This window comes from Populus euphratica, unplaced genomic scaffold (assembly GCF_000495115.2).
Source record: "Populus euphratica unplaced genomic scaffold, PopEup_1.0 scaffold5.1, whole genome shotgun sequence".
NCBI lineage: Eukaryota > Viridiplantae > Streptophyta > Magnoliopsida > Malpighiales > Salicaceae > Populus > Populus euphratica.
The window spans coordinates 68,303-92,759 of NW_011499848.1; the positions used below are offsets into that span (position 1 = coordinate 68,303).

The 24,457-nt window shown below is 32.8% G+C and overlaps 6 protein-coding genes and 3 pseudogenes across 6 annotated transcripts; 3 read left to right on the forward strand and 6 right to left on the reverse strand.

Moving 5' to 3' along the window:
- The first annotated feature begins 2,177 nt into the window (after window positions 1–2,177).
- LOC105111677 (UPF0481 protein At3g47200-like) lies at window positions 2,178–4,462 on the forward strand (annotated as a pseudogene).
- A 403-nt stretch (window positions 4,463–4,865) lies between these two features.
- On the reverse strand, window positions 4,866–5,515 carry LOC105111686 (17.5 kDa class I heat shock protein-like). The gene has a single exon (XM_011007130.1). The coding sequence runs from the start codon at window positions 5,410–5,412 to the stop codon at window positions 4,930–4,932; it is 483 nt and encodes a 160-aa protein (XP_011005432.1). The 5' UTR covers window positions 5,413–5,515; the 3' UTR covers window positions 4,866–4,929.
- A 1,844-nt stretch (window positions 5,516–7,359) lies between these two features.
- LOC105111695 (18.1 kDa class I heat shock protein-like) lies at window positions 7,360–8,168 on the reverse strand. Its single transcript, XM_011007142.1, has one exon. It carries the CDS (start codon window positions 8,144–8,146, stop codon window positions 7,478–7,480), a length of 669 nt encoding a protein of 222 aa, XP_011005444.1. The 5' UTR covers window positions 8,147–8,168; the 3' UTR covers window positions 7,360–7,477.
- A 1,412-nt stretch (window positions 8,169–9,580) lies between these two features.
- On the forward strand, window positions 9,581–10,837 carry LOC105111705 (uncharacterized). The gene is made up of 2 exons (XM_011007149.1): window positions 9,581–10,049; window positions 10,324–10,837. Exons 1-2 carry the CDS (start codon window positions 9,794–9,796, stop codon window positions 10,491–10,493), a joined length of 426 nt encoding a protein of 141 aa, XP_011005451.1. The 5' UTR covers window positions 9,581–9,793; the 3' UTR covers window positions 10,494–10,837.
- Window positions 10,838–11,322: 485 nt separating this feature from the next.
- On the reverse strand, window positions 11,323–12,033 carry LOC105111713 (18.1 kDa class I heat shock protein-like). Its single transcript, XM_011007161.1, has one exon. The coding sequence runs from the start codon at window positions 11,940–11,942 to the stop codon at window positions 11,466–11,468; it is 477 nt and encodes a 158-aa protein (XP_011005463.1). The 5' UTR covers window positions 11,943–12,033; the 3' UTR covers window positions 11,323–11,465.
- A 1,436-nt stretch (window positions 12,034–13,469) lies between these two features.
- Window positions 13,470–14,218, reverse strand: LOC105111742 (18.1 kDa class I heat shock protein-like). Its single transcript, XM_011007190.1, has one exon. It carries the CDS (start codon window positions 14,106–14,108, stop codon window positions 13,629–13,631), a length of 480 nt encoding a protein of 159 aa, XP_011005492.1. The 5' UTR covers window positions 14,109–14,218; the 3' UTR covers window positions 13,470–13,628.
- Window positions 14,219–15,758: 1,540 nt separating this feature from the next.
- On the reverse strand, window positions 15,759–18,615 carry LOC105111731 (17.3 kDa class I heat shock protein-like; annotated as a pseudogene).
- Window positions 15,992–16,862, reverse strand: LOC105111723 (18.1 kDa class I heat shock protein-like; annotated as a pseudogene).
- A 3,723-nt stretch (window positions 18,616–22,338) lies between the features above and the next one.
- On the forward strand, window positions 22,339–23,279 carry LOC105111750 (uncharacterized protein At5g22580-like). Its single transcript, XM_011007203.1, has 2 exons — window positions 22,339–22,623; window positions 22,714–23,279. Exons 1-2 carry the CDS (start codon window positions 22,505–22,507, stop codon window positions 22,910–22,912), a joined length of 318 nt encoding a protein of 105 aa, XP_011005505.1. The 5' UTR covers window positions 22,339–22,504; the 3' UTR covers window positions 22,913–23,279.
- The last annotated feature ends 1,178 nt before the right edge of the window (window positions 23,280–24,457 follow it).

Consider the following 24,457-nt stretch of genomic DNA (forward strand, 5'->3'; position numbering starts at 1 on the left):
ATAACTTAATTTAATCTGGATTAATCTATTAAATTTATGACTCTGATCATGAAACTAATATAACCCTATAAAAAAATTAAAATAAATTATAAAACTTAATTCTTAATTAATCATGTCAAACCTAATATTGAACAATGAAATTTGTAAAAAAATTTAGTAATAATACCCAAAAAATGAGCCAAGTCACAACCAGGGTTAACTTTTTTAGCATTATTTCTAGGCCATGAGACTATAATAATCCTATAAAAAAATTAAAAAAAAATAATAAAGTCTAATTCTCAATCAAACACAATATTGTATAATGAAATTAAAAAAAATTAAGTTAATCGGGTTAATTTATCAAACTCGCAACTTGGGTCAGAAAAAAAAGGGTAACTCAATAAAAAGCAAATTCAATGCTGAATAACTTGTGATTCGTGCCATAAGATCAAGATAACCTTTTAAAGAAAAAAAAACTTGATTTAACTAGGATAAAAATACAAAAATCTATAACCTTGATAATGAGACTAATATATTCTCATAGAAAACAAGTTAAAATAAATTATAAAACTCAAATCTTAACAAATTCAATGTTGAATAATGAAATTAAAAAAAATCAAATAAATAAAAAGAACACAAATAATGACTGACCTAAGTCAACTTGAGGTAACTTGTTAAGCAAAAATAACCTAATAGAAAACAAACAAAATAAATCATAAAGTATAATCATCAGTCAATCCAATATTAAATGATGAAATTAAAAAATCTAGTTAAAAAAAATCTAAGTTAACTAGGTTAATCCATCAAACCTATAATTCATGTAATGAGAATGAGAGAATCCAATAAAATAAATAAATTTAATATTAAAAGATTAAAAAAATAATCATTGATTAAAAAAATATTATTTCAATTAATAGTGTTTTATAAGAAGAGGCACCTCTATTTTAAGTTTTTTTTTTTTAATTAAAGTAAATTCTCTTAATTATCATTTAAAATTGTATAAAGAAAAAACCTAAGATTTCTTATCAGTTTAGCTATGTATGGTCCGATTAATAGCCAATTAAATAAATCTTTTTCGATAAATTAAATAATAAATTTACATTAGAAACAAAAGGTGAATTCTTGGTTGATAATAATTAAAATGCATCACAAAAAATATCAATGTCATTTTCTTCAAAAACATTTGTTCCCTGACACGGTCCAATAGGCCCAAACAAAACCGAAATAAAAGCATGCCCACATCATTCCCTTGTTCTTACTTCTTTTTGGGCTTTTAAGAGGTCCGTACCTCACGAGAATTAGCGGTAATCTGGGCCAGGCGAGTATAAGCTCAGTTCGTTCTTTGGTGGAGTACATATAAGCCATCGATACCAATGTTATTTTATCCTTAGAAATTGCTAAAATAAGTTTTCAATTTATTATTATGTATTTAATTATATTAATTTAATGTATAAATAAAATATATTTATTTTATATACACTTCTATTTATTTTTTTCAATCAAAAATTGAGACTTCACATATTGATGTGAAAAATGCATCTTTTATTAATAAGATAAGGAGCTTATATGTTATTATATCTAATTAAAAGTTGTGTACAATAATTCTTTATATGTATAATTGATAATTATATCCTTGATTTTAGTTAATACATCCAAAAGAGGATAGCTCATATAAAAACTAAAATAAGAAGTTATATGAAATTCACCTGAAAAGATTTAGTTGGAAAAAAAAACTATATATTATAGCTTAAAATATCTTAAGATAAAACATGTATTATTATAATTTGAGATTTATTTTAAATATGTTTATTTGTGATGTAGTAATTAAAAATATATAAAAAGAACAAATACTAATTAATTTGTATACGAATCTCTGTTTCAAATAATCTTTTAACAATGCGCTCCCTGCTAACATGATGGTTGTTATGATTTTTTTATTTATTTTTTTATTTGTTCAGCCTACAACGCTTCATGGCATCCTTGGATCCACGTTGTTTTGTGGCGGGGCGGAATTCGTGAAAGTTTAATGGGAGCTTCCAGCTCCATTATCCTTCGAGGGGACGGGCAAGCAAATAAAACTTGGTTTTCTTATAATAATGTCATCATTACGTTGACTAGCAATATTGCTTTGAAGGTTGTTGTGCACGTTATGGAGGGTCCAGTGCCGAACCCACTTGGCATTAATTAACTTTCATGAGTCATGCCCTCGGCTAAAGTCCACTTCAACAGTGCATGTTTTCATGGCATCTTGTCTTCCATCAGAGAAGGCTAGGAGAAACCGAGTAGCAGTTACGACTTGATTTTCCAGTTGACCTCGGGAACACATGTTCAGTAGGTTGCCTCCTGCTATTTTGGATAATGCAATGAGATGAAGAGGTTTGATTGTATTATATTGGAAACCACCTTGTTCTATTTCCTTGAAACTTCTCAATCTGAATATTTTATTGGATATGATCATATTTTGACGTCTTGAGAACAAGTCCAGAGGTCGGGCAGAAGCTAGGAATAGTGTTGTATCTGCAGAGGAGGTTTGAAATGTCCGGCAAGAAATCTACCAAGAATAAATTTATAAAATAAATAAATTGACCTCAGAATAGTTTAATGGAAACCAATACAACTTGAAAAAATGCGGGAACTTTCCTCCGAACTTTGAGCTTCATCTTCTTCTTTTTTTGTTCCATGTTACTTCCTATCTAAGGAATTACTAGGGGGATTTTAGAATCTGAATAAGATTATTATGTGAATTGTGTTTTGAATCTGCTGAAATTCTCTGAGGAAATACATGGAAACAGAATTAAGGCTCATCGGAGACCAAATCCAGGAAAATGCAGGAACATCTGATGAACATGTCACTAGCATCACGAAGGCAGACAGGCAATGGCTAAAATCATTGGAAAAAAAGACTAAGCTATTGCCAAAATTGTTAAACAAATCAGCCGACAAGCGCTCTTGTTGCATCTTTAGAGTCCCTCAAAGCCTCGTCGAGATTAACAAGAAGGCAGATCAGCCCCATATTGTCTCCATTGGTCCTTACCACCACGGCAAAGTGCATCTCAGGATGATCGAAGAACACAAACGGCGGTTTCTTGGTGGTGTTCTTGCTCGAACACAGCAACATGGTATTGGAATCAACGAATTCGTCAAAGCCATAGCGCCGATTGAGGAGAAGATAAGAGATTGTTACTCTGAGACTATCGAATGTAGCAGACAAGAATTCCTTGAGATGATGGTGCTTGATGGATGTTTCATTATTGAGCTCTTCTGCATCGTTGGAGGGATAGTGCAAACAGATATTGGTGACCCTATATTCAATATGGCACGGATGTTTTTCTTTATCATGCGTGATCTTCTCAGGTTAGAGAACCAAATTCCCTTCTTTGTTCTTGAAACTCTGTTCGAGACCTCAATCTTATCTTCAAGAAAACAAAATGTTTCATCCCTGACGGAGCTTGCCTTGGAATTTTTTGATTATGCAGCACATAGACCTCCTGAAGTCCTAAGAAGGTATAAAGACACTAGAGGGAAGCATTCACTAGATTTGTTTCGCTCGACTATCATCCCTTCATCCCAAGAAGTACCTAGAAAGATCAGTCCATTCCTTAAATTGATTCAATCTGCCAAGAAGCTCCATCAAGCTGGAATGAAGTTCAAGCCAAGGGAGACTGTCAGCTTCTTGGAAATCGAATTCAGCAAAGGAGTCCTTGAGATCCCACTTTTAACAGTAGATGATTTCACTACGTCTGTCATACTCAATTGTGTTGCATTTGAACAATGCTATAACCATTGTTCAAAACACATTACAAGTTATGTTACCTTCATGGGCTGCCTCATCAACGCCCCTAGTGATGCGGGGTTTCTATGTGACTACAAAATAGTTTGAGAATTACTGCGGAACCGACGAGGAAGTTGCTCGTTTCTTCAATAATGTTGGCAAGGATGTTACTTCCGATATTCAGAGGAGTTACCTGTCAAAAGTGTTTGAGGATGTCAACGAGCACTACAGTAACAATTGGCATGTTAGATGGGCAGGGTTCAAGCATACTTACTGACACCCCATGGTCCTTCATATCAGCTTTAGCTGCTGTTGTTCTACTCATCCTCACTATGATACAGGCCTTCTTTGCTTTCTATGGATATTACCGTCCTCCTAAGCAATAATCATATTCTGTTGTTCTAACTTGCAAATTGTATAATTGGAATGCACTGAGCGATGAAAAACCATTCTCCTTGCAACTCTTTGCTGTCTTACCAAAACTCTGTAGTCTGCAGTCCCATGATAGTTTTCATGAAGCTTATGATGACAGTTGTACATTAGGCTTTTGCTTTCTCAGAATCATTTTTCTGCGCCTAGTTTGGCGAAGGAAAAGGCAGCCAACAGATGAAGACTAAGTAAACTCGTTGCAATGATGTACATACATTCCTGCCTTCAAGGTTTTCGTCAGGGCTGCGAGACAAATAAAATAGAGAACAACTCGAATTGCTTGTTCCGAAAGAGATGCCGTTCAACTCGTTTGTAATTGACACGTAATAAATTGAGCTTTAGTTCAGATGGTTTCCAGCAATTTCTACATCCATTTCATTCTCGATTCCATAATGAACTAAATATAAACCAGGACTTGCAGAATGTGAAATGAATACAGAGAAGCTACTTGTTCAAAGATCCCATGGACACATTTTTAAGAAACAAAAAGTCTACCAACGCCATGATTTTGCGAGCATCATAGTTAATGAGGGAAAATAATGGATTAAACTATCAACAGAATTGATCTACAGATTGCTGCAGTGATTGATAGTGAGCTTGTAACCTTTAATAATCTCTTCAGTATTTAGTTGAATTTGATTCTATTAGAACAGGAAAAAAAAAGGAAGAAGAAGAAGAACAAAAGTTTAACATACTTTATATCGCGCCTTTTCATTTTTTTTTTTTTTAAAAGGTATTAATCATGTCATTCAGCTAGAGATTTCAATAGCCTTGACATCAGGTTTCTTGACATCCTTTTTAGGCACAGTGACAATAAGAACCCCATTCTCCATAGAAGCCTTTACCTCATTTGTTTTCGCATTCTCGGGCAGCCTGAACCTCCTCAAGAACTTGCCACTGCTACGCTCCACGAGATGCCATGTATCGTTCTTGTCTTCCTTCTCCACATTTCTCTCTCCGCTAATTTGAAGCACTCTGTCATCTTCGATGACGACCTTCACTTCCTCCTTTTTAAGCCCAGGTAGATCTGCCTTAAACACATGAGCTTCTGGGGTCTCTTTCCAATCAATGCGGGTGTTCACAGAAGCTGCATTTTCACAAGAAAGGAGAGAATTTGAGGAGGAAGTGAAGGGAGTGAAGTCCTTGAATGGATCCCAAATGTCGAAAGAAGAGAATGAATCAAAAATGCTTCTGCCGCGGCGGTTGTCAAAGAAGCTTGGAATCATTGCCATCTTTTTCTCCCTTCTTTGTTAAAGAATCGCTTAGTTTAATGGGTAGCTGTTGAATTCTTTATTGCTTTTGGTTCTTGGTTTTCCTGATGATGAGCGAGTGATGAGACAGGATGGGTATTTATAGGAGACAAAGAAGAATCTGGAATATTGTTGATGATGAGACTTGGTAACTGATCGAGGAAGATTCTGGGTCCCATAAGAATCCGAAGTCTGATGAAGTTTCTAGTAAATTCTGGGTTTAAATTTATGGACATGTTTTTATTTGGGTTTGATTTCTTCATGGGCTTTAAGCCTATGTTACTATTATGCTTCCAGGCCTGTATTTTTTTAAAAAAAAATTATTTGCTGCTGGTGATTCAATTTTATTTATAAATACAGTTTTAAAACTATTTAATTTTTTTCTAATATAATGATTAATTTTTTTAATTTTATAATCTAAATTTTAAATTTTGAAAAAAAAATATTGTTGTTCAATGATTATTTTGAAAATCTCATATTGATTAATGGAGAAGTCAATATATATAATTATCTTTGTTTGTGTTGTATTAAGTTTGACAAAATAAATTTAGTGTTAGAACCATATCATCTCTAATTTGGATTTAAAATTCTTAACTCCTTTGAAAATTAATTAATATTTTATTATCATAAGATTATTAATTTTTCATCACACAAATTAATTCAAACATACGTATTACATCCAATAAAATGTTTATAAAGTCATTTTTCAATTAAAAATGAGGAAAAAGGAATAAAGGATCAAGATCTATAAATGAAAAAAAAAAAGATTGTTGAATAATTAAAACATTGATTTTGTAAAAATATCATGTTTATTATTATTATTTTTAAAAAAAAAAAAAAGCGCTCGGTTGAATGATAATAAGTGTGTAAATACTAAATAGATAGCATTAAACTCCTATGCCAAAATAAACTTTTGAAAAATTTACGAGCCCTTTAAATTTATTTCTCAAGGTTTTTTTGTTAAATATCTTAGCAAAAAAATCATAACATGAAATCTTACTTGATTTTAACAAAAATAATCATCAAAAAATGTTTTAAGAAGAATTTTAAATTGTTAGCTTAAAAATTCTCTATTATCATACTTTATTAAAAAAAAACCCAGAAAATTAAATAATTAATTCATATAAATGATTGATATGACAAATCCTACATAATTTTAAAGACTAACATTCTCATGTTCTTAGTATTGTGGAATAAAAAACATTTACACATGATCATGCTTTATTTTTTGAAATCACAACTTTACCGGCTGTAATTGGAGTTGTGTTTATTCTATAATTTCAATAAAATTTGAACTCTAATTTTGTTTAAAACTATTATTATTATTATTATTATTATCTTGATATTAAAAATAATTTTTGTAAAACTAAAAAAAAAATCAATAGTTTACTTTCGAATAATATTAGTGATGCAAGGAATGACAATGTAAAATGCTTTGTAGGATGTTAGATTTGTGGGTTTCAAGAAGGTTTGTACATTCAACCGATGAAGCAAGCTTTTATATATAAAGTGTTATGTCATCGAGGCATTCAACAAATGCCTACCGCTGGAACGTTTTATTGTTTTGTGAAGGAGTGCTTGCTTTCAACTAGCATTGGTTTGGCAACAAGTCTGACTGAACTTGGAGCGAAGGCAGGCGACTGATACCTCGGCATTATCCTTTTCAAGCACATCAATTATGTATTCGGCCCTGCTTTTCTATAAAACCTATTCCTTTGTAAATGCTTCATTTATAGCTGTGTTTTTCATCAGCATTTTGAACATATTTAACTTGCAGAGAACGTTAAGATTGGAAACTTTCTAATGAAAGCACTTCGGACATTACACGAGCAAGTATGGTGTGTCAAAATATTGAGATGTTGCAAGAAACTAAGATTAGAACTCCAGATTGTTCTATGAAAATCAGAATATAATTGATGATGTCAATTCTTATGATGAAACAAGAACTGTTATTAGCAAAACTATTTAGTTACATAATACATTTGAACACTAAAAAACCCAAAATTCTTACAAGCACATGATATTCAATGGGCATTCTCTCATTCAGTTAACCAGAGATTTCGATAGCCTTGACACCGTCACCAGGTTTCTTGAGCTCCTCTTTAGGCACAGTCACAGTAAGAACTCCGTTTTCCATAGAAGCCTTGACCTGATCCATTTTTGCATCCCTGGAAGATCTGCCTTGAAGACATGGGCTTCTGGTGTCTCTTTCCTCAGGCAGCCTAAACCTCCTCAAGAACTTGCCACTGCTTCGCTCCACCCTATGCCATGTATCGTTCTTGTCTTCCTTCTCTACATTCCTTTCTCCGCTTATCTGTAGCACCCTGTCATCTTCAACTTCGACCTTCACTTCCTCTTTTTTAAGCCCCGGAAGATCTGCCTTGAAGACATGGGCTTCTGGTGTCTCTTTCCAATCCACACGGGTGTTTACAAAAACTGAATTTTCATGAGAAAGGAGAGAATTTGAGGGGGAAGTGAAAGGAGAAAAGTCCTTGAACGGATTCCAAATATCAAAAGAAGAGAATGGATCGATAATGCTTCTTCCTCGGTAGTTATCTAAGAAACCTGGAATCATTTCCATCTTTCCCAGAAAATCTTGTAGCTTGATGGGTTTCTGTAAATCACCTGACCGCTTCCTTGTTCTTGATTTCTCAATGTCAAATGCGAGGCGACACGGATTGGTATTTATAATAACTAAACGAGCCATCTGGTACATTCCAGACGGTCGCCTCGGACCCTGTTTCAGGAAAATTCTGGGTCCACACCCAGATTTTAATTTCAGAAATTGAGGAACTTGCTCGAAAGTTCCTGTTTCTTTGTGGCTGTAGATTTAAAATGAGGGCCGATTGGGCTGGAATATATAATGGGCCTAAGCCTTGGTTTCGTATTTTGCTTTTGGGCTTTCTGATGTTTGATTTCCCTTTTGTATACAACAGATGATCTATGGATTCCGTTTTAAGATCCTCGTAAGAAATTCCATTAAGTTGTTTAGGGGTTGGGAAAGCTCTTGGTGAGGAAGACAACCCCTGGATCACTGTAAAAAAAATTCAATAGTAACTTTGAAAAGCTTAAAAAACTGTAAAAATAATTCAACGCCATTGTAAAAATCTCGTGAAAAACCAGACCCAAATAAAAAAACCCATTAAAGTAAAATAGATTTTATCAGTTTAGAATTTCTTTTTTTTTTATTAATAACTGGTTTTTAATCCCAGGGTTTAAACCTTAAAAAAACACTCAATTTAATTGTTTTTTCACATGTTTGAAAAGAATCACCATTAATTTTAGTACTCAATACAATATCAAGCTAGTCACGTGATTATCATATGGTATGCTTAGCAAATGTGCTAGATAAATGCGAGTGCTTATTTTTGTATTGTAATATGCTTTTTAAGTATTTTTGTCTGAAAAAATATAAAATTAATGTTTTTTATATATTTTTTTAATAATTTTAATGTGTTGATATTAAAAAATAAAAAATTATTTTAATATATTTTTAATAAAATAAACTTTTAACAAACATTCTACACCACAACATCAATAAAATAGATGTAGAACAAACTCTACTCCTAAATAACAATTTTATAAATATTAATGTTATTATTGTTATTATTATTACGTTGATTATTATTATTATTTGATGTTCAAGGGGAGAGGGTGCATTTCTCATCATTCCTATCTGTAAAGCGAAGTTCTTATTTTATACTATTCTTGAGTGAGTTTATTTGAAAATTTAATTATAGTTATTTTTTAAAATGTTATTTACTTATAAATTTATTAAAATAATATTTTTTTTATTTTTAAAAAATTATTTTTGATCTCAACATATTAAAATGATTTAAAAATACTAAAAAATATTAATTTAAAATAAATAAAAAATAAAAAAAATAAAATTATTTTTAAAACACAAAAACAAATAATTAAACAGCTTACTTTGAAAATGACCATTAGTTTGCAATGTATATGGCATCCTTTTATCCTTTTCAGCTCATTCACTTAAGAAATTAAGGGTCACATTCAACTCTAATTTCCAAAAAAAAATAACAAAACTAAACAACCAAGAAAGATGGGACGATGCATTTTGGCACAAGGCCAAAAGCCAAACTACTCGCCTTCCTAGGAATTACTTGCACGCACCCACTTCTTCCTATGCTACAGCCTTCTTGCGCATGAGCTCAATTCTCTGGAAAAAATATTTCAAATTCTGGTTGCACATACCATCTTAACACAGACAGACTTCAATGTCACATTAGGGTGCAATGACACTGATGCGAAGAAAACTGGAGTCAAAAGCTTGCAGGTTCTTAGACCAGTGGGTTCCCAAGGCAGAGGAACTGAAGGACTTCCTTAATTGTTCCATTGACCAATGCACAAAGGTCTAGCAAAGGCAGATGATGATTATGTCACAGAGGCATTCAAACAAATTCCTATGCCAGATCAAGAGAAACTTATAGAAGAACTTTCTAAGCAGCTTCATCAAGATGTTATGGTTGAGAAGTTGTTCGACGAGAGTGAAGAAGCTTGTAGACTAAGATATTTCACAGAGCTGCGTATGAAGCTTCCACCGGATAGCCGCCAAGGTTTCAATAACGAATTTCGCCGGAGATACTATTCAATCAGAGGTTCTTCTTCACAGTCCCTACATTGATGCTTGGTGTTTGGTTATGGTTACCCAAGTCAAAGCCCAAAATCATTTTATTTTTTTTGGAAATTGATTATTAGCACCAATTAGCAATAGAGAATAACAATCAAGAATTTTTAAAAATCAATTATGCACTATTATCGTTTTAATTAAACAATGCTTTTTTTAATGTTAAAAACACTTAAGAATTAACAATATTTAATAATTTTCTCCAACTGCAGATACATAAACTTACAAATCGAGGTGTTTTGCAGGGTTGCCATTGAAGCTTCACTTTAATAGCTACAATAGATTCGAGAATATTTTCAATCAGTGTTATCCTTGCAATACTATAGGCACACTAGTTTTTGGAACAATTGTTTCTGGGATATGTGAAGGATTTGGTCAGCAGATCGCTCAACAGATTTTTGAAGGTATAATATAGGTGGAAGTGAAGAGTCTTCTTTAACACTGGAGTTCTTCAAGGTGAAAACCCCGGTACGACTTCTACAACCACTAGGTAAAAATAGCAGGCGATGGAAGGACGTTACAAATTTGATCGTGGCAATCAAATGGAGATGGTAGCTTTGGTGAGAATCCGAGACTGTACTTTTGATGTTTCTCCTAGAGGTCTTTTGTTGCTCTTATGAAGCCTTCAGGATGATTTTGATTCCATCTGTATGAAGTAATACCTATAAACTACTAATTATTATAAGACGTTAAATATATTTATTGTAACACAGGATGAGATTCTAATTCTATGATAAATTTGTGATTATAGCTTTGGCTTGATGGGGTTTGGATTTGCCGTTAAGAGAGCCTTCCAGTCTATGTTGAAGTTCAGGGCGATCAATGAAGTACAAGAATATATTGTAAAGAAACTTCACAGGATTGTTGAAAGAACTTCTCTGATTTTGAGGGCTCTATTATTATCTGAAAGCCGAAATTTAAACTCGTGACTGGCAGTTAAACCTATGATAGTATAGGACTGATTCCTACGAAGACAAAATGCCCGGAAGGTGTCTTTTGAAACCAGGCCACAACTCAAGGTACTAAACCTTGTACAGGACTCAAATTCACCACTTTACTTGGCATACAATGATATTTTGCAGACAAACGAGGCCGGCATTTGTCCTTCTTTTCTTTACAGGAAGAGGACAAAAGACGTGAATGTAAGGTAGAAAAGAAACTACCAACAGCATTATTGCCAAAACCTGGGCGAATGGTTAAGAACATATGAGAATCACGAAAACAGTAAACTAACAAAAAAAAAATTAGCAAAATGTTATGTTACCTTCATAATAGATTGAATCCTTTAAGCACACAAACAGTAACAGAGAACTTCCAACCACTTGTAAAAACACAAAAGAACAATTCTTACAGACACAGAATATTTAACAGGCATTCTCTAAGTCAGTTAACTAGAGATTTCAATCGCCTTGACGTCAGGTTTCTTGACTTCCTCTTTAGGCACAGTGACAGTAAGAACCCCGTTCTCCATAGAAGCCTTGACCTGATCCATTTTCGCATTCTCAGGCAGCCTGAACCTCCTCAAGAACTTGCCACAGCTACGCTCCACACGATGCCATGTATCATTCTTGTCTTCCTTCTCCACATTCCTCTCTCCGCTAATCTGAAGCACCCTGTCATCTTCGATTTCGACCTTCACTTCCTCTTTTTTAAGCCCCGGAAGATCTGCCTCGAATACATGGGCTTCTAGGGTCTCTTTCCAATCAATGCGGGTGTTGACAAAGGCTGAGTTTTCACGAGAGATGAGTGAATTAGGGGAAGTGAAAGTGAAGTCTTTGAGTGGATCCCAAACGTCGAATACAGAGACTGGGTCGAAAATGCTGTTGGCTCGTCGATTGTAAAAGAAGCTTGGAATCGTTGCCATCTTTTACTTCTTTTTTCAGAGAATTAATCTTCGTTTACTTGCTGCTAATGTTTTGATTGCTTCTTCTTGTTCTCGATCTTTTCTGTGCAGAGGCGGGACAGGTCGGGTATTTGTAAGTAAAGGAGGCATCTGGTTTATTCTGGAAGATCGAGCAGTACGCTGAACCAGGACGATTCTGGGTCCAACCAACATCAGATAAGATTGAAGAACTTTCTCGTAAATTCCTGGGTCCTCGGTTGTGAATTGAAAGTGTGTAGATTTGATATTCAATTGGGCTTTACTTTTTAATTATCTGAAGCCTTTGTTTTCTATTTTTCTCATGGGCCAGTTCTACTGTTATAATTCTTTTTTTAATCATATTTTCAGTTTTCCTGCCTTAAAAGATTTTTAGCTTGTTAGAGCTTAAAAATGTTTTTGAAAATTTTAATTTTTTTAAAAATTAATTTTTTTATATGTTTTCATATTGTATGATGTTATAAATGAATTTTTTAAAAAAATAATAATATTTTAATATATTTTTAAATAAAAAATATTTTAAAAGTTAACCACTATCATAATACTAAATAAACTTTAATAAAGAATAATTAAAAAATGAAAAGATATGAATTATGAAAATAAGAATTTAAACTATAGACATATAATTGGAAAAGCACTTAGATAGGTTCTTGAATTAAGAATATTATAGGTGGGAAAATGCCATTAAATGTCAACTTAATGGTCCCTGAATTTGAAACGGGCTTAATTGAGTGGAAGAAAATAAATAATTTCATCCTCCATTCATGTAAATAAAGATATATATAATGATTGATAATCACATGTAAGAGTTGATATGATTTTTATTTTTTAAAATTACTTATATCATATCAATTTTAATATGCTTGTCAATCAATACATACATATTTTGATTTACATGGATAAAATTATCTACCAAAGTACTAACCTTATGAAAACCATGTTTTTTTCGTATAATATTTTTTATTATTTTATTATTATTTATTATAATAATTAGAATTAAATTTTTCTTAAAATACACGCAGCATGAAAGCTAATAAGCTATAAATGATATACTTGAAGTGGGTTTTTTTCATGAAAATAACTTTTTTTTTCTATTTGATTGAAAAAAAAATCATTGAATTATGTTCCTTTCTTTAATGATTTTATAATCACTTAAAATTATAATATAAATTATTTAAAATAAAATTGATACTTCCTCTGTTTTCAATTGGTTCTCTAGTTGACTTAATCTTCTGTTTTTAAATCTACTTTTTTTAATTGCAGATACCAGTTTCTAGTTATGTAACTGCAAAAATAATAGACTTTTGATCAGAAACTTATACGAAAAAATAAAAAATAAAAAAAATTATTTTAATATATTTTTAATTAAATATATCACATTACCGAAAATTCGAAATTTTCAAAAATATATGTTCTAAATAAAATTTGTGTTCTAAATGCATCCTTCTAATTCTTACGCCTCAAAGAGATTTGGGAGGGAAGAGAACATCAAAAATCAAGATACGCACAAAATTACAGGCAACCGAGCAAGACACAAGAAATTTTATTAGCAAATTTTTTTATTACATTACTCCTCTCTGTGGACTAGCGAGGAGACCAAACCTTTCTACTAGTAAATGAGCACACAAGAGCTAAAAAGTCACACAATTCTCAAAAGAGGTATTATCTCGTTCAACCAGAGATTTCAATAGCCTTGACGTCAGGTTTCTTGATCTCTTCTTTAGGCACAGTCACGGTAAGAACTCCATTTTCCATAGAAGCCTTGACCTGATCCATTTTTGCGTTCTCAGGCAGCCTAAACCTCCTCAAGAACTTGCCACGGCTTCGCTCCGCCCTAAGCCATGTATCGTTCTTGTCTTCCTTCTCCACGACCCTTTCTCCGCTAATCGGAAGGAGCCTGTCATCTTCAATTTCGACCTTCACTTCCTCTTTTTTAAGTCCTGGAAGATCTGCCTTGAAGACATGGGCTTCTGGTGTCTCTTTCCAATCAATGCGGGTGTTGACAAAGGCTGAATTTTCACGAGAAAGGAGAGAATTTGAGGTGGAAGTGAAAGGGAACTCTTTGAGTGGATCCCAAATGTCGAATGCGGAGAATGTGTCGAAGATGCTGCCGCCTCGGCGGTTGTTAAAGAAGCTCGGAATCATTGCCATCCTTCTTCTTCTTCTTCACAAAATCACTCGTTTGCTTACTTTGATGAGGTGCTACTGATATTTTGATTGCTTCTTGTGCTTGTTTTCCTTGATGTTGTACGAATGACGGAACATGCTGCGTATTTATATGAAGCAAGAGGAGACATCTAGTGTATTCTGGATGACGAAGTTGGACGCTGATTGAGGAAGATTAACGAACTTTCTGGTAAATTCCTGAATCCTTCTGCTTGTTAATTGAAAATTAAAATGGACTTGGTGTTTAATAGGCTTTGATTTTTAATGGGCTCGGGCTTATTTTTCTCCTATTTTGCTTACAGACCCTCTACGGTTTTAATTTTTCTTTTTCTTCTTCTTCTTTAATTTTCAGATTTCTTTTTCATAGAAAGGATGGGTTTATTTCTAAAAAATCAAAATTTTGAATTTCTAACTGGGAAGGTCCTCCAAGACCGGTTAACCACATGAATTAGGAAAATAAAATTTAATGTTTAGAATACTAAAAGGTAAATATATCAAAAGCTATTATTACATGGTCTATTTTAAGAGGGGAGATAAAAATAAAAAGAAAGATAAAATCATATATAAATCCATAAAAAATAATAAAAATATTTTAACCTATACTGAAAATAATTATTTTATTTCTATTTTTCTTCACTCTTTTTTATTCTTATATCTATCTCTTCGTGTGAACATTTCTTGAATAAACAATATTTTAAAAAGATAGAAATGCCATTTAAAATATTTGATTGCAAACATTTGGAGTGGGTTTTGGAGCAACACTATTAAGATTCATACCATCATGAATTTCTATTTCACACCGAATATGTAACTTGGGAAAAATCAAGGTAAATTTTTAGATAATTTTAATATGTTAATGTTTAAAATAAAAAATTATTTTAATATATTTTTAATTAAAAAATATTTTAAAAAAACATTTTACACCACAATACCAAATAAATAAAATAAATATACCTAACTATTAGAGTAGGTGTGTAGCATAAACTCTGCTACTAAATCACAATTTCCTAAATGTCTTCATTATTATTATAAAAAAAAAATTGATGGTCCAAGAGAGGAAGCATTATCCATCATATCTATCTGTAGAGTGAAGTTCTTAAGATATTAAAAAGACTATTTAGACTATAAACTGAGATGTTTCACAGATTATTATTATTATTATTTTCTCATTTTCAAAACATATTTATTTTAATATTCTCCAATTCTTCTATTCATTAAAACTCGTAGTAGTCAATATTATAAATTTTAAATTCAATTTATTAATTTATATTTTAACATCAATAATACCTTTAATTTTATATGTGGAGAACATCCACTCCATTACACATTATATCCATTATTATTTCCACCATTTCTCTCTCTTTACATCTCAAGGCGATCAAGAAAGTATAAAAATATATTGTAAAGAAACTTCATAGCATTGTTGAAAGAATTTCTCTGATTTTTAGGATTATATTATAATCTGAAAACCGAAATTTAAACTCGACTGTTTGTTAAAACTCTCATAGTGTATTAAAGAATATCGAAGTGTGCTATCGTACTAGTTAGCTAATTCCTACGAAGACAAGATGCCCAGATGGTGTCTCTTGAAACCAGGTAAAAACTCAAGGTGCTAAATCTAGTATAGGGCCCAAATTCACTACTTTACTTGGCATACAAAGATATTTTGCAGACAAACGAGGCCGGCATTTGTCTTCATCAAGGCGTTCTCTCGCGATGCATTACAGGAAGAGGACAAAAGACATGAATGTCAGGTAGAAAAGAAAATACCAACAGGCAACAGCATTATTGCCAAAACCTTTTGGGCGGATGGTTAAGGACATATGAGAATTACGAAAACAGTAAACTAACAAAAAGAAAGAGATTAGCAAAACTGTTAGGTATAATAGATGAATTCTTTGTGCACACTGACAGTAACAGAGAACTTCCAACCACTTAGAAAAACACAAAAGAAGAACAATTCTTACAAACACAGAATATCCAATAGGCATTCTCTCATTCAGTTAGCTAGAGATTTCAATCGCCTTGACTTCAGGTTTCTTGACTTCCTCTTTAGGCACAGTGACAGTAAGAACCCCGTTCTCCATAGAAGCCTTGACCTGATCCATTTTTGCATTCTCAGGCAGCCTGAACCTCCTCAGGAACTTGCCACGGCTACCCTCCACCCTAAGCCACGTATCGCTCTTGTCTTCCTTCTCCACATTCCTCTCCTCTGATCTGAAGCACCCTGTCATCTTCGATTTCAACCTTCACTTCCTCTTTTTTAAGCCCCGGAAGATCTGCCTCGAATACATGGGCTTCTTGGGTCTCTTTCCAATCAATGCGGGTGTTGACAAAGGCTGAGTTTTCACGAGATATGAGTGAATGAGGGGAAGTGAAAGGGAAGTCTTTAAGTGGATCCCAAACGTCGAATGCAGAGACTGGGTCGAAAATACTGTTGGCTCGTCGGTTGTCAAGCTTGGAATCGTTGCCATATTTTACTTCTTTTTTTTTCAGAGAATTAATCTTCGTTTGCTTGCTGTAATGTTTTGATTGCTTCTTTCTTGCTCTCGATTTTTCTGTGCAGAGGCGGGACAGGTCGGGTATTCATAAGTAAAGGAGGCATCTGGTTTGTTCTGGACGATCGAGTGGTACGCTGAACCAGGAGGATTCTGGGTCCAACCAACATCAGATAAGATTGAAGAACTTTCTCGTAAATTCCTGAGCCCTCGGTTGTGAATTGAAAATGTGTGGATATGATATTCAATTGGGTTTGATTTTTTAATGGGCTCAAGTTTTATTTTTATATTTTTAAAGTATTTTTAAAATATTATTTTAATATATTTTTAAATAAAATAACACTTTAAAAATCAACTATTATCATAATATTTTTAATATACGAAAGGTCTTGTAAATAAATAAAAAACATAAATCATGTAAATAAGAATTTAATGTATAGACATCTAATTCTTGAATTAAGAATAACATAGGTGGGAAAATGCCATTAAATATCAACTTAAGGGTCCATAAATTTGAAACGGTCTTAAGTGAGTGCAAGAAAATAAATAATAATTCCTCCTCTATTTATTTATTTATATATAATTAATGATTGATTGATAATCACGTGTAAAAGTTGAAAACTATCTATTGTAATTTTAATCAGAACCTTGTATAAATAAAATTGACCGATTATTTACAGCATTAAAAATTCATTTAATATTGTGATAATTTTTACTTTCTTAACATAATATTTTTTATATAATTTTGATATATTAATATAAAAAAAATATTATTTTCATATATATATATAACCAACACTCCAGATTAAAAAATTCAAGGAATAGTTGCATAATAGCTTCAATGTTATGCTGAGCAGCTCAAAACTTAAAAACTAATGGTCAATGACGAAAATTCTCAGCTCTTTGTTATCCTGGGAAATTCAATAACTTCAATGTTGCATACTTAAACCAGGGGCTACCATGATCTTTTGGACGACTAGATCTGTATAAAGCATCGCTGTCACTGCATCCATCTATTATCAACAATATGATCGATGGTCATTATCTCACCACGATATTATGGACTAGCAAGCATGGGGCGTATAGAAACGAGATGCTACCAGAAACCGACTTCCATCTCCAGATTATTCTAGCTAAGAAATTCAAAGTATACTCGATATGATGAACAATTTATGTTCTGAATGCATCCTTCTACCTCTTACGCCTCAATGAGATTTACGAAGGGAGGGAAGGGAACATAAAAAATCAAGATACGACACAAAATTACAAGCAACCGAGAAAGACACATGAGAATTTATTAGCGAAAGTTTTGATTACATTACTCCTCTCTGCATACTGACGATGAGACCAAGCCTTTCGACCATTTGTAAAAGACAAAAAAGACACAATTCTCAAAAGAGGTATCTCGTTCAACCAGAGATTTCAATAGCCTTGACATCAGGTTTCTTGATCTCTTCTTTAGGCACAGTCACGGTAAGCACTCCATGTTCCATAGAAGCCTTGACCTGATCCATTTTTGCATTCTCAGGCAGCCTAAACCTCCTCAAGAACTTGCCTCTGCTTCGCTCCACCCTATGCCATGTATCACTCTTGTCTTCCTTGATCACATTCCATTCGAAGTTGATCTTGAGACTCCTGTCATCTTCAATTTCGACCTTCACTTACTCTTTTTTAAGAGCATTAATATCAGCCTTGAAGACATGGGCTTCTGGTGTCTCTTTCCAATCAATGCGGGTGTTGACAAAGGCTGAATTTTCACGAGAAAGGAGAGAATTTGAGGTGGAAAGGAAAGGGAACTCTTTGAGTGGATCCCAAATGTCGAATGCGGAGAACGTGTCGAGGATGCTGCTGCCTCGGCGGTTGTTAAAGAAGCTCGGAATCATTGCCATCCTTCTTCTTCTTCACAAAATCGCTCGTTTGCTTACTTTGATGAGGTGCTACTGATATTTTGATTACTTCTTGTGCTTGTTTTCCTTGATGTTGTACGAAAGAAGGGACATGCTGCGTATTTATATGAAGCAAGAGGGGACATCTAGTGTATTCTGGATGACGAAGTTGGACGCTGATTGAGGAAGATTGACGAACTTTCTGGTAAATTCCTGAATCTTTCAGCCTGTGAATTGAAAATTAAAATGGACTTGGTGTTTAATCGGCTTTGATTTTTAATGGGCTCGGGCCTATTTTTCTCCTATTTTGCTTAGAGGCCCTTTACGGTTTTAATTTTTCTTTTTCTTCTTTAATTTTCAGTTTTCTTTTTTCATAGAAATAACATTTGACTCAAGGATGGGTTTATTTAGAAAAAAAAAATTGAATTTTTAATTAGGAAGGTCCTGCAAAACCAGTTAAACACATGAATTAGGAAAAATAAAATTTAATGTTTAGAGCACTTAAAGGTAAATATATCAAAAGCTATTTTATGGTCTTTTTTAAGACGAGGATAAAAATAAAAAGAAAATTGAAAATCATATATAAATCCATAAGAAAATTATTTATTTTCAAAAACTTATTTTTTATTTTTATTTACCTTGATTTTAAATTTGAAATAAAAAATAAAAACAAAGAAAATAGATAAAATCATAACCAAATCCATCAAAAATAATAAATATATTTTTACTGATGCTAAAAATAATGTTTCATTTCTATTTTTCTTCACTCTTTTTTATTCTTGTATTTATCTTTTCGTGTGGACAATTCTTGAATAAACAATATTTTATAAAGACATAAATGCCATTAAAAATCACCTTAATTTTTCAAAACTAGAGCTCTTATTACAGCATTTGAAGTGGGTTTTGGAGGTAGAGTAGACTATTTAAGTTCATACCATGATGATCCTCTACGAAACACCTCCAAACGAATTTCTAGCCCCCGGAACTTTAACTGTGGGTTTGGAATTCGCAAGATACATCATGTATTTTTGTAACTCCTTGAATTTTAGTACACCGAATATCACTCAAAGCCATGAACTCGGGAATAAACAAGGTAAATCTTTAATTTCTTTGATGATTTTTATTGCACAACAAATTAAAAAATTATTTTTTTAATTAAAAAACATTTTTGAAAATTACTCTACACTTTAATAACAAATAATTAGAATAGATGTGGCACAAACTCAATTACAACTTCAAAATGTCTTCGTTATTCTTAAATTTTTTTGCCCATCATACCTCCACGGAACGAAGTCTTTATATATTAGAGCTGTTTGGTTTAGCGATTGAACTACTACTTCATTATTTTTTAGATTTTTTTTGTTTTAAAATATTATTTTAATATATTTTTAATAAAAATATATTTCAAAAAACAATTATTATTACTAATACTATTGCAAACATCCCAAAATATGATTAATCAAGCGCAACATAACTTGAAAATGGCTATCAATTGACAATATTTAAGATAGTATTCTATAAGTTTAGCATCATATTGAGTGTAACTAAATAAAATTTGGCAAATTATCGTACCAGCATTTTTAAACTTGGCTACATATCAAATTTAATTAGATATAAATCTAATTAGGGATTTATTATTTTTAAATTTAGTTGCGGTGCAGCAACACCCTCAGCACATTAATCTTGGGTTTAGTTAAATTTCAAATTTAATGGGTATGAAATTAGCTTGTTATCATGGATAATAAGTTTGGCAGCGTGTAAAGTTCAAAAAATTAAAATTCTGAAGGTCATTACAAATCTTGTATTGAACCATAAGACTCTAATTGTTTGTTTATGCTACATACAAACCCTAATGTGATGGTTTAATAATAACAAATAAAAATAAGGAAAGAACTGTGGAACTCAGTTCCATCATTAAAAGTATGTTTGTCAGTGTAATAAGAATTGCTTTTTGTGCTGAAATATATATCAATAATGTTTTTTTATTTTTTAAAAATTATTTTTAACATCAGCACATTAAAACGATCCAAAACATATAAACTATATTAAATTTTAATAAAAATAAAAAATAAAAAATTTTAAATTTTTTAAAAACACAATTTAACTGCGTTCCCAAATAACTCCTAATTGCTTTAAAGAAATGATATAACAACGTCTACTGACTTCTTTCGTGACTCGTTGATCAGCTACCTTAATCTACTGCATAGCCATCAATAAAATTGTGTTTTGGTCCCTCGAGTTTTGGTACATAATATAATTTATTTTCCTCTTCATGTCATTGGATAGTGAAGGCACATTTGATACGGTCAGAGGCCTTTCATGGAGTGTTTCATAGCAGTATTCTTTTGAAGACTAATTTTTCTGTTAACATCATATTCATAAGTCATGCCAACGGCTTAATTTGATTAGTTTAAGAGGATGCAGTCTCATGATTAATTGATTAATTAGGAATTTATCACCCAGTTCAGGAATATTTTATTAACTAACCAATCAGCAATCAATGAGCTTATAGATAAGAGTATTTGTTTTCGTTTTTAAACTGTTTTTTTTATTAAATTAATGTAAAAAAGCAAGCACATAATTAAAAAAATACTTTTCACATATTTACCACGCACACACTAAGACTTCGAATAATTTAAGGTAAAAAATTTAATGTAATTAATCACACGATGACATTGCCAGGTTAGCTTGGATCATTGGCAATGGTAATGTCCAGCATTTCTTGTCAGTTGCTTTCTATAATGGCTATTAAGCTAGCTAATGGCATTTTAAACAAAGATGGTCAAGATCTTCATGTGGGCATGCTTTCTCAATAATTAAAGAAGATTGCTTGTTTGGATAGTCCAATGTCTGTGGTTTAACCGGCAACTCCAACCACAAAGTAAGAGAACTCCTTATCAATGTTCAGATTTGAAACAACATGTGAAAAGAGTATGAAAAACCTTTGTTGAACCTCGATGATCATTGCTTGGATGAGAATCTAAAACAAATCTATGAATTGACTGTGTCGGCTGCAAGTGGTGTTTAACAGTGCAGTAGAGGTTGTGTTTTAAAATGTTTTTTATTTAAAAATATATTAAAATAATATTTTTTTTTATTTTTAAAAAATTATTTTTAACATACCACATTAATTTCAAAACATAAAAAAATATTTTTAAATAAAAAAATTATTTTTTAAAAAAGTATAATTTGAACCACGCGCTTTTCCAAATACTTTAGCCAAATTCTAATGGAAAAAGTAATAAATGAAATCAGGCTAACCATGCCTTTGCAATGTGCATGGAAACTGAAATGTCCTAAATCATGATCTTCATATGTGTTTTTGGAAGTGAAATGATCTTCATGATAGTAACCTTACAACTTCCCCTTTTTTGTGAAGGGCTGAAATGAAGATTCCTAAAAGATAAGAAGGGAGATGGCATCCATTTATTAAGTCCAAGAAAGGAGCACATGGGGAAGGACATGGAGGAAAGTTCAGCAATAACAATTGTATGCTTAAATTTCAGTGAGGAAAGGAGTACTGTCAAAACAAAAGTACTCCCCACTCCAAAATTATTCCACACACATCAAAAACAAAGAGAGCAGAAGGCCTGTCATGTGTGATAATCAGGTCTGTGGAAAAAAGTTAGGATCACACTAATTCAGATTTCAAATTTCAAGCAAGATACATGGCACTAAACATCAAGGACCCCATTCATGTGCAAAAGCCAAGGGTCAAGACAATGGAAACTGGACAATTTTTGCTGTGAGGTGAAGGAAAGAAATTGCTGAATAGTGGGTCAATAGGCCATGCAATGCATTTATTGTACTTTTTATACATGTTAAGCTGCATATGCTATCCAAGAAAGGGTCCTGATGTTTTGCTAACCCTAGTGGTGAAAATGCGTCTTGGGGTTTGACAGTTGTACTGGACAGACAAGACTGGAATTTGACACATGAATAATATTTGTGTGTGTATATATTCTAGGTTTTGGTTGGGGCACTTGGTGCAGGAGCCATGGGAGAGATCAAGCACTTGGTGGTTGTTAAGTTTAAGGAAGGTGTTGTGATCGAGGAAATTATAAAGGGGATGGAGAAGCTGGTTTCAGAGGTTGATCTTGTCAAGTCCTTCGAATGGTGAGTCTAATATTTTTATTAAGCCCTTAGCTTATTCTATAACTTGTTGGTCAATTCAAGCACTATTATGTTGCGTTTTGGTCTTGACAGGGGGCAAGATACTGAAGGTCCAGAGATGCTTACACAAGGCTTTACTCATTCCTTCTCCATGACATTCGACAAGAAGGAAGACTATGCTGCATTTCAGAGCCATCCTAACCATGTTGAATATTCTGCTACATTTTCAGCAGCTATTGATAAAATTGCGGTGCTTTGTTTCCCATATGTTCGTGTTAAGCCAGCTGCATGATCTAAAACATCTCATGATGATAAAAGACATGAAACTGGTACTTGTATGTGTGCTATAAAGTGTGAAATCATTATGTGTTTGCTTTGTATAATTTTTAGTGGCTATTTCCTCTAGCTCGCTCTCATGTATTTTCAACTTCTATATCGTGGAAATGTTTTATGGTCATCTTGCTTTTTTATCATCTTTCTGATGAATAGACAGGTTTCCCAACTGTGAAATTTACATGCCCAGGATCATTATCTTTCACTTGCACTGCTGAATCTTACACCTGTTAGTCAAAAGGTGATAAAATTACTTCTTTTTTTTTACTTTGTTGCAAAACCTCATGTAACGTAATCAATGATCCATCAAAGATTGGATTAGCCTTCATCTTGAATGTCCCATCACCCTTGTTAACAGCACTGTCTGCCTAGCTCAACTATTCTTCTCAGATGGCACAAGGAATTCCAAAAAGAAAAATGTAAACGAACAAAACAAAGGACAGATTAAAATGGTTCTATGACTACTTTTTCCTTACTCTATTCTCAAATTAATATTTCCCAATCCAGAATTTATATTGGCTCTAGCTCTGCTGTATTTGAGAAAATGCACTAGCACAATGAGAATTAACCAGTATGTGGGCTAATGACCTATCAGTCACATACTCGCATATCATAAGCTACTAGAATGGTGAGAACGAAGGGATGAACAGAATCTCAATAGAGGATATGGCAAAGGCAACATTTCACTGGAAAATAGGAATTGCAGAAAGTATAAACGGCCCTTGTGACATTTCAAATTCCATAAAAGATGGAACCTATGAAAACATTTTGAGAAAGAATATTTTTTTCTTTTTTATCGAAGGTGCCGTGCCAGTTTCCACCTAGGGATTAAAAAAAACACGGGAAATAAGATACATTGCGAGAATAAAAGTAGATTCTCTCCTGTTTTGTTTCTTTATCCTTGATCATGAATAGAAGTGGATTCTAAGTAATCTGCTTTCATCTAGTCATGAAGAACAGGACTTCTTGAATATTTCTTTACCTGTTCATCATTGATCCAAAGATTAACCAGAAAAGAAGAAAAGAAAAGAAATGCATATCTTGTTCTTCTTGTCACCCTCACCATTGAGAAAATGCATACATTCTAGACCTCGTGGAAAATTCCAAATTCAGACTCCCTTCTTCAGTCCAAATTCAACTGCTACATCCCCATTAAACCACATGATCCTATGCAGATCTCAGAAACTGTACTTTAGAACCTCTCTTGGTCTTTTTCCAGCCTCCTCCATTAATTATGCAAGCAAAACACTAACCATTTCTCACCCTTCTTGTTCCTCTTCGAGGCACTATTTCTCTCCTTCACTTTTATCTGCTGGTTTTCATATATACTCCTCCACAGCCCAATACGCTTCTTCTCTTCAACTGCTTAAATAGTAACTCTCCCATGCCATCATTTATGTCTAACATGCAGTCAATTGAATCCATGTGCAGGTTCTGCTTGAACTCAAGGGAAAAATCTTGAAGCCCCTTATTATTCCTGCTTACTTGTTAATGACCTTGAAAA

Bases quoted from the DNA above. Each gene is read 5' to 3' on its own strand.
- LOC105111686 (XM_011007130.1), bottom strand. From the start codon at position 5,412: ATGGCAATGATTCCAAGCTTCTTTGACAACCGCCGCGGCAGAAGCATT.
- LOC105111695 (XM_011007142.1), bottom strand. From the start codon at position 8,146: ATGTACCAGATGGCTCGTTTAGTTATTATAAATACCAATCCGTGTCGC.
- LOC105111705 (XM_011007149.1), top strand. From the start codon at position 9,794: ATGCACAAAGGTCTAGCAAAGGCAGATGATGATTATGTCACAGAGGCA. The intron at 10,050-10,323 runs GTTCTTCTTCAC...GGTGTTTTGCAG, and splicing joins GAGATACTATTCAATCAGAG to GGTTGCCATTGAAGCTTCAC.
- LOC105111713 (XM_011007161.1), bottom strand. From the start codon at position 11,942: ATGGCAACGATTCCAAGCTTCTTTTACAATCGACGAGCCAACAGCATT.
- LOC105111742 (XM_011007190.1), bottom strand. From the start codon at position 14,108: ATGGCAATGATTCCGAGCTTCTTTAACAACCGCCGAGGCGGCAGCATC.
- LOC105111750 (XM_011007203.1), top strand. From the start codon at position 22,505: ATGGGAGAGATCAAGCACTTGGTGGTTGTTAAGTTTAAGGAAGGTGTT. The intron at 22,624-22,713 runs GTGAGTCTAATA...TGGTCTTGACAG, and splicing joins CTTGTCAAGTCCTTCGAATG to GGGGCAAGATACTGAAGGTC.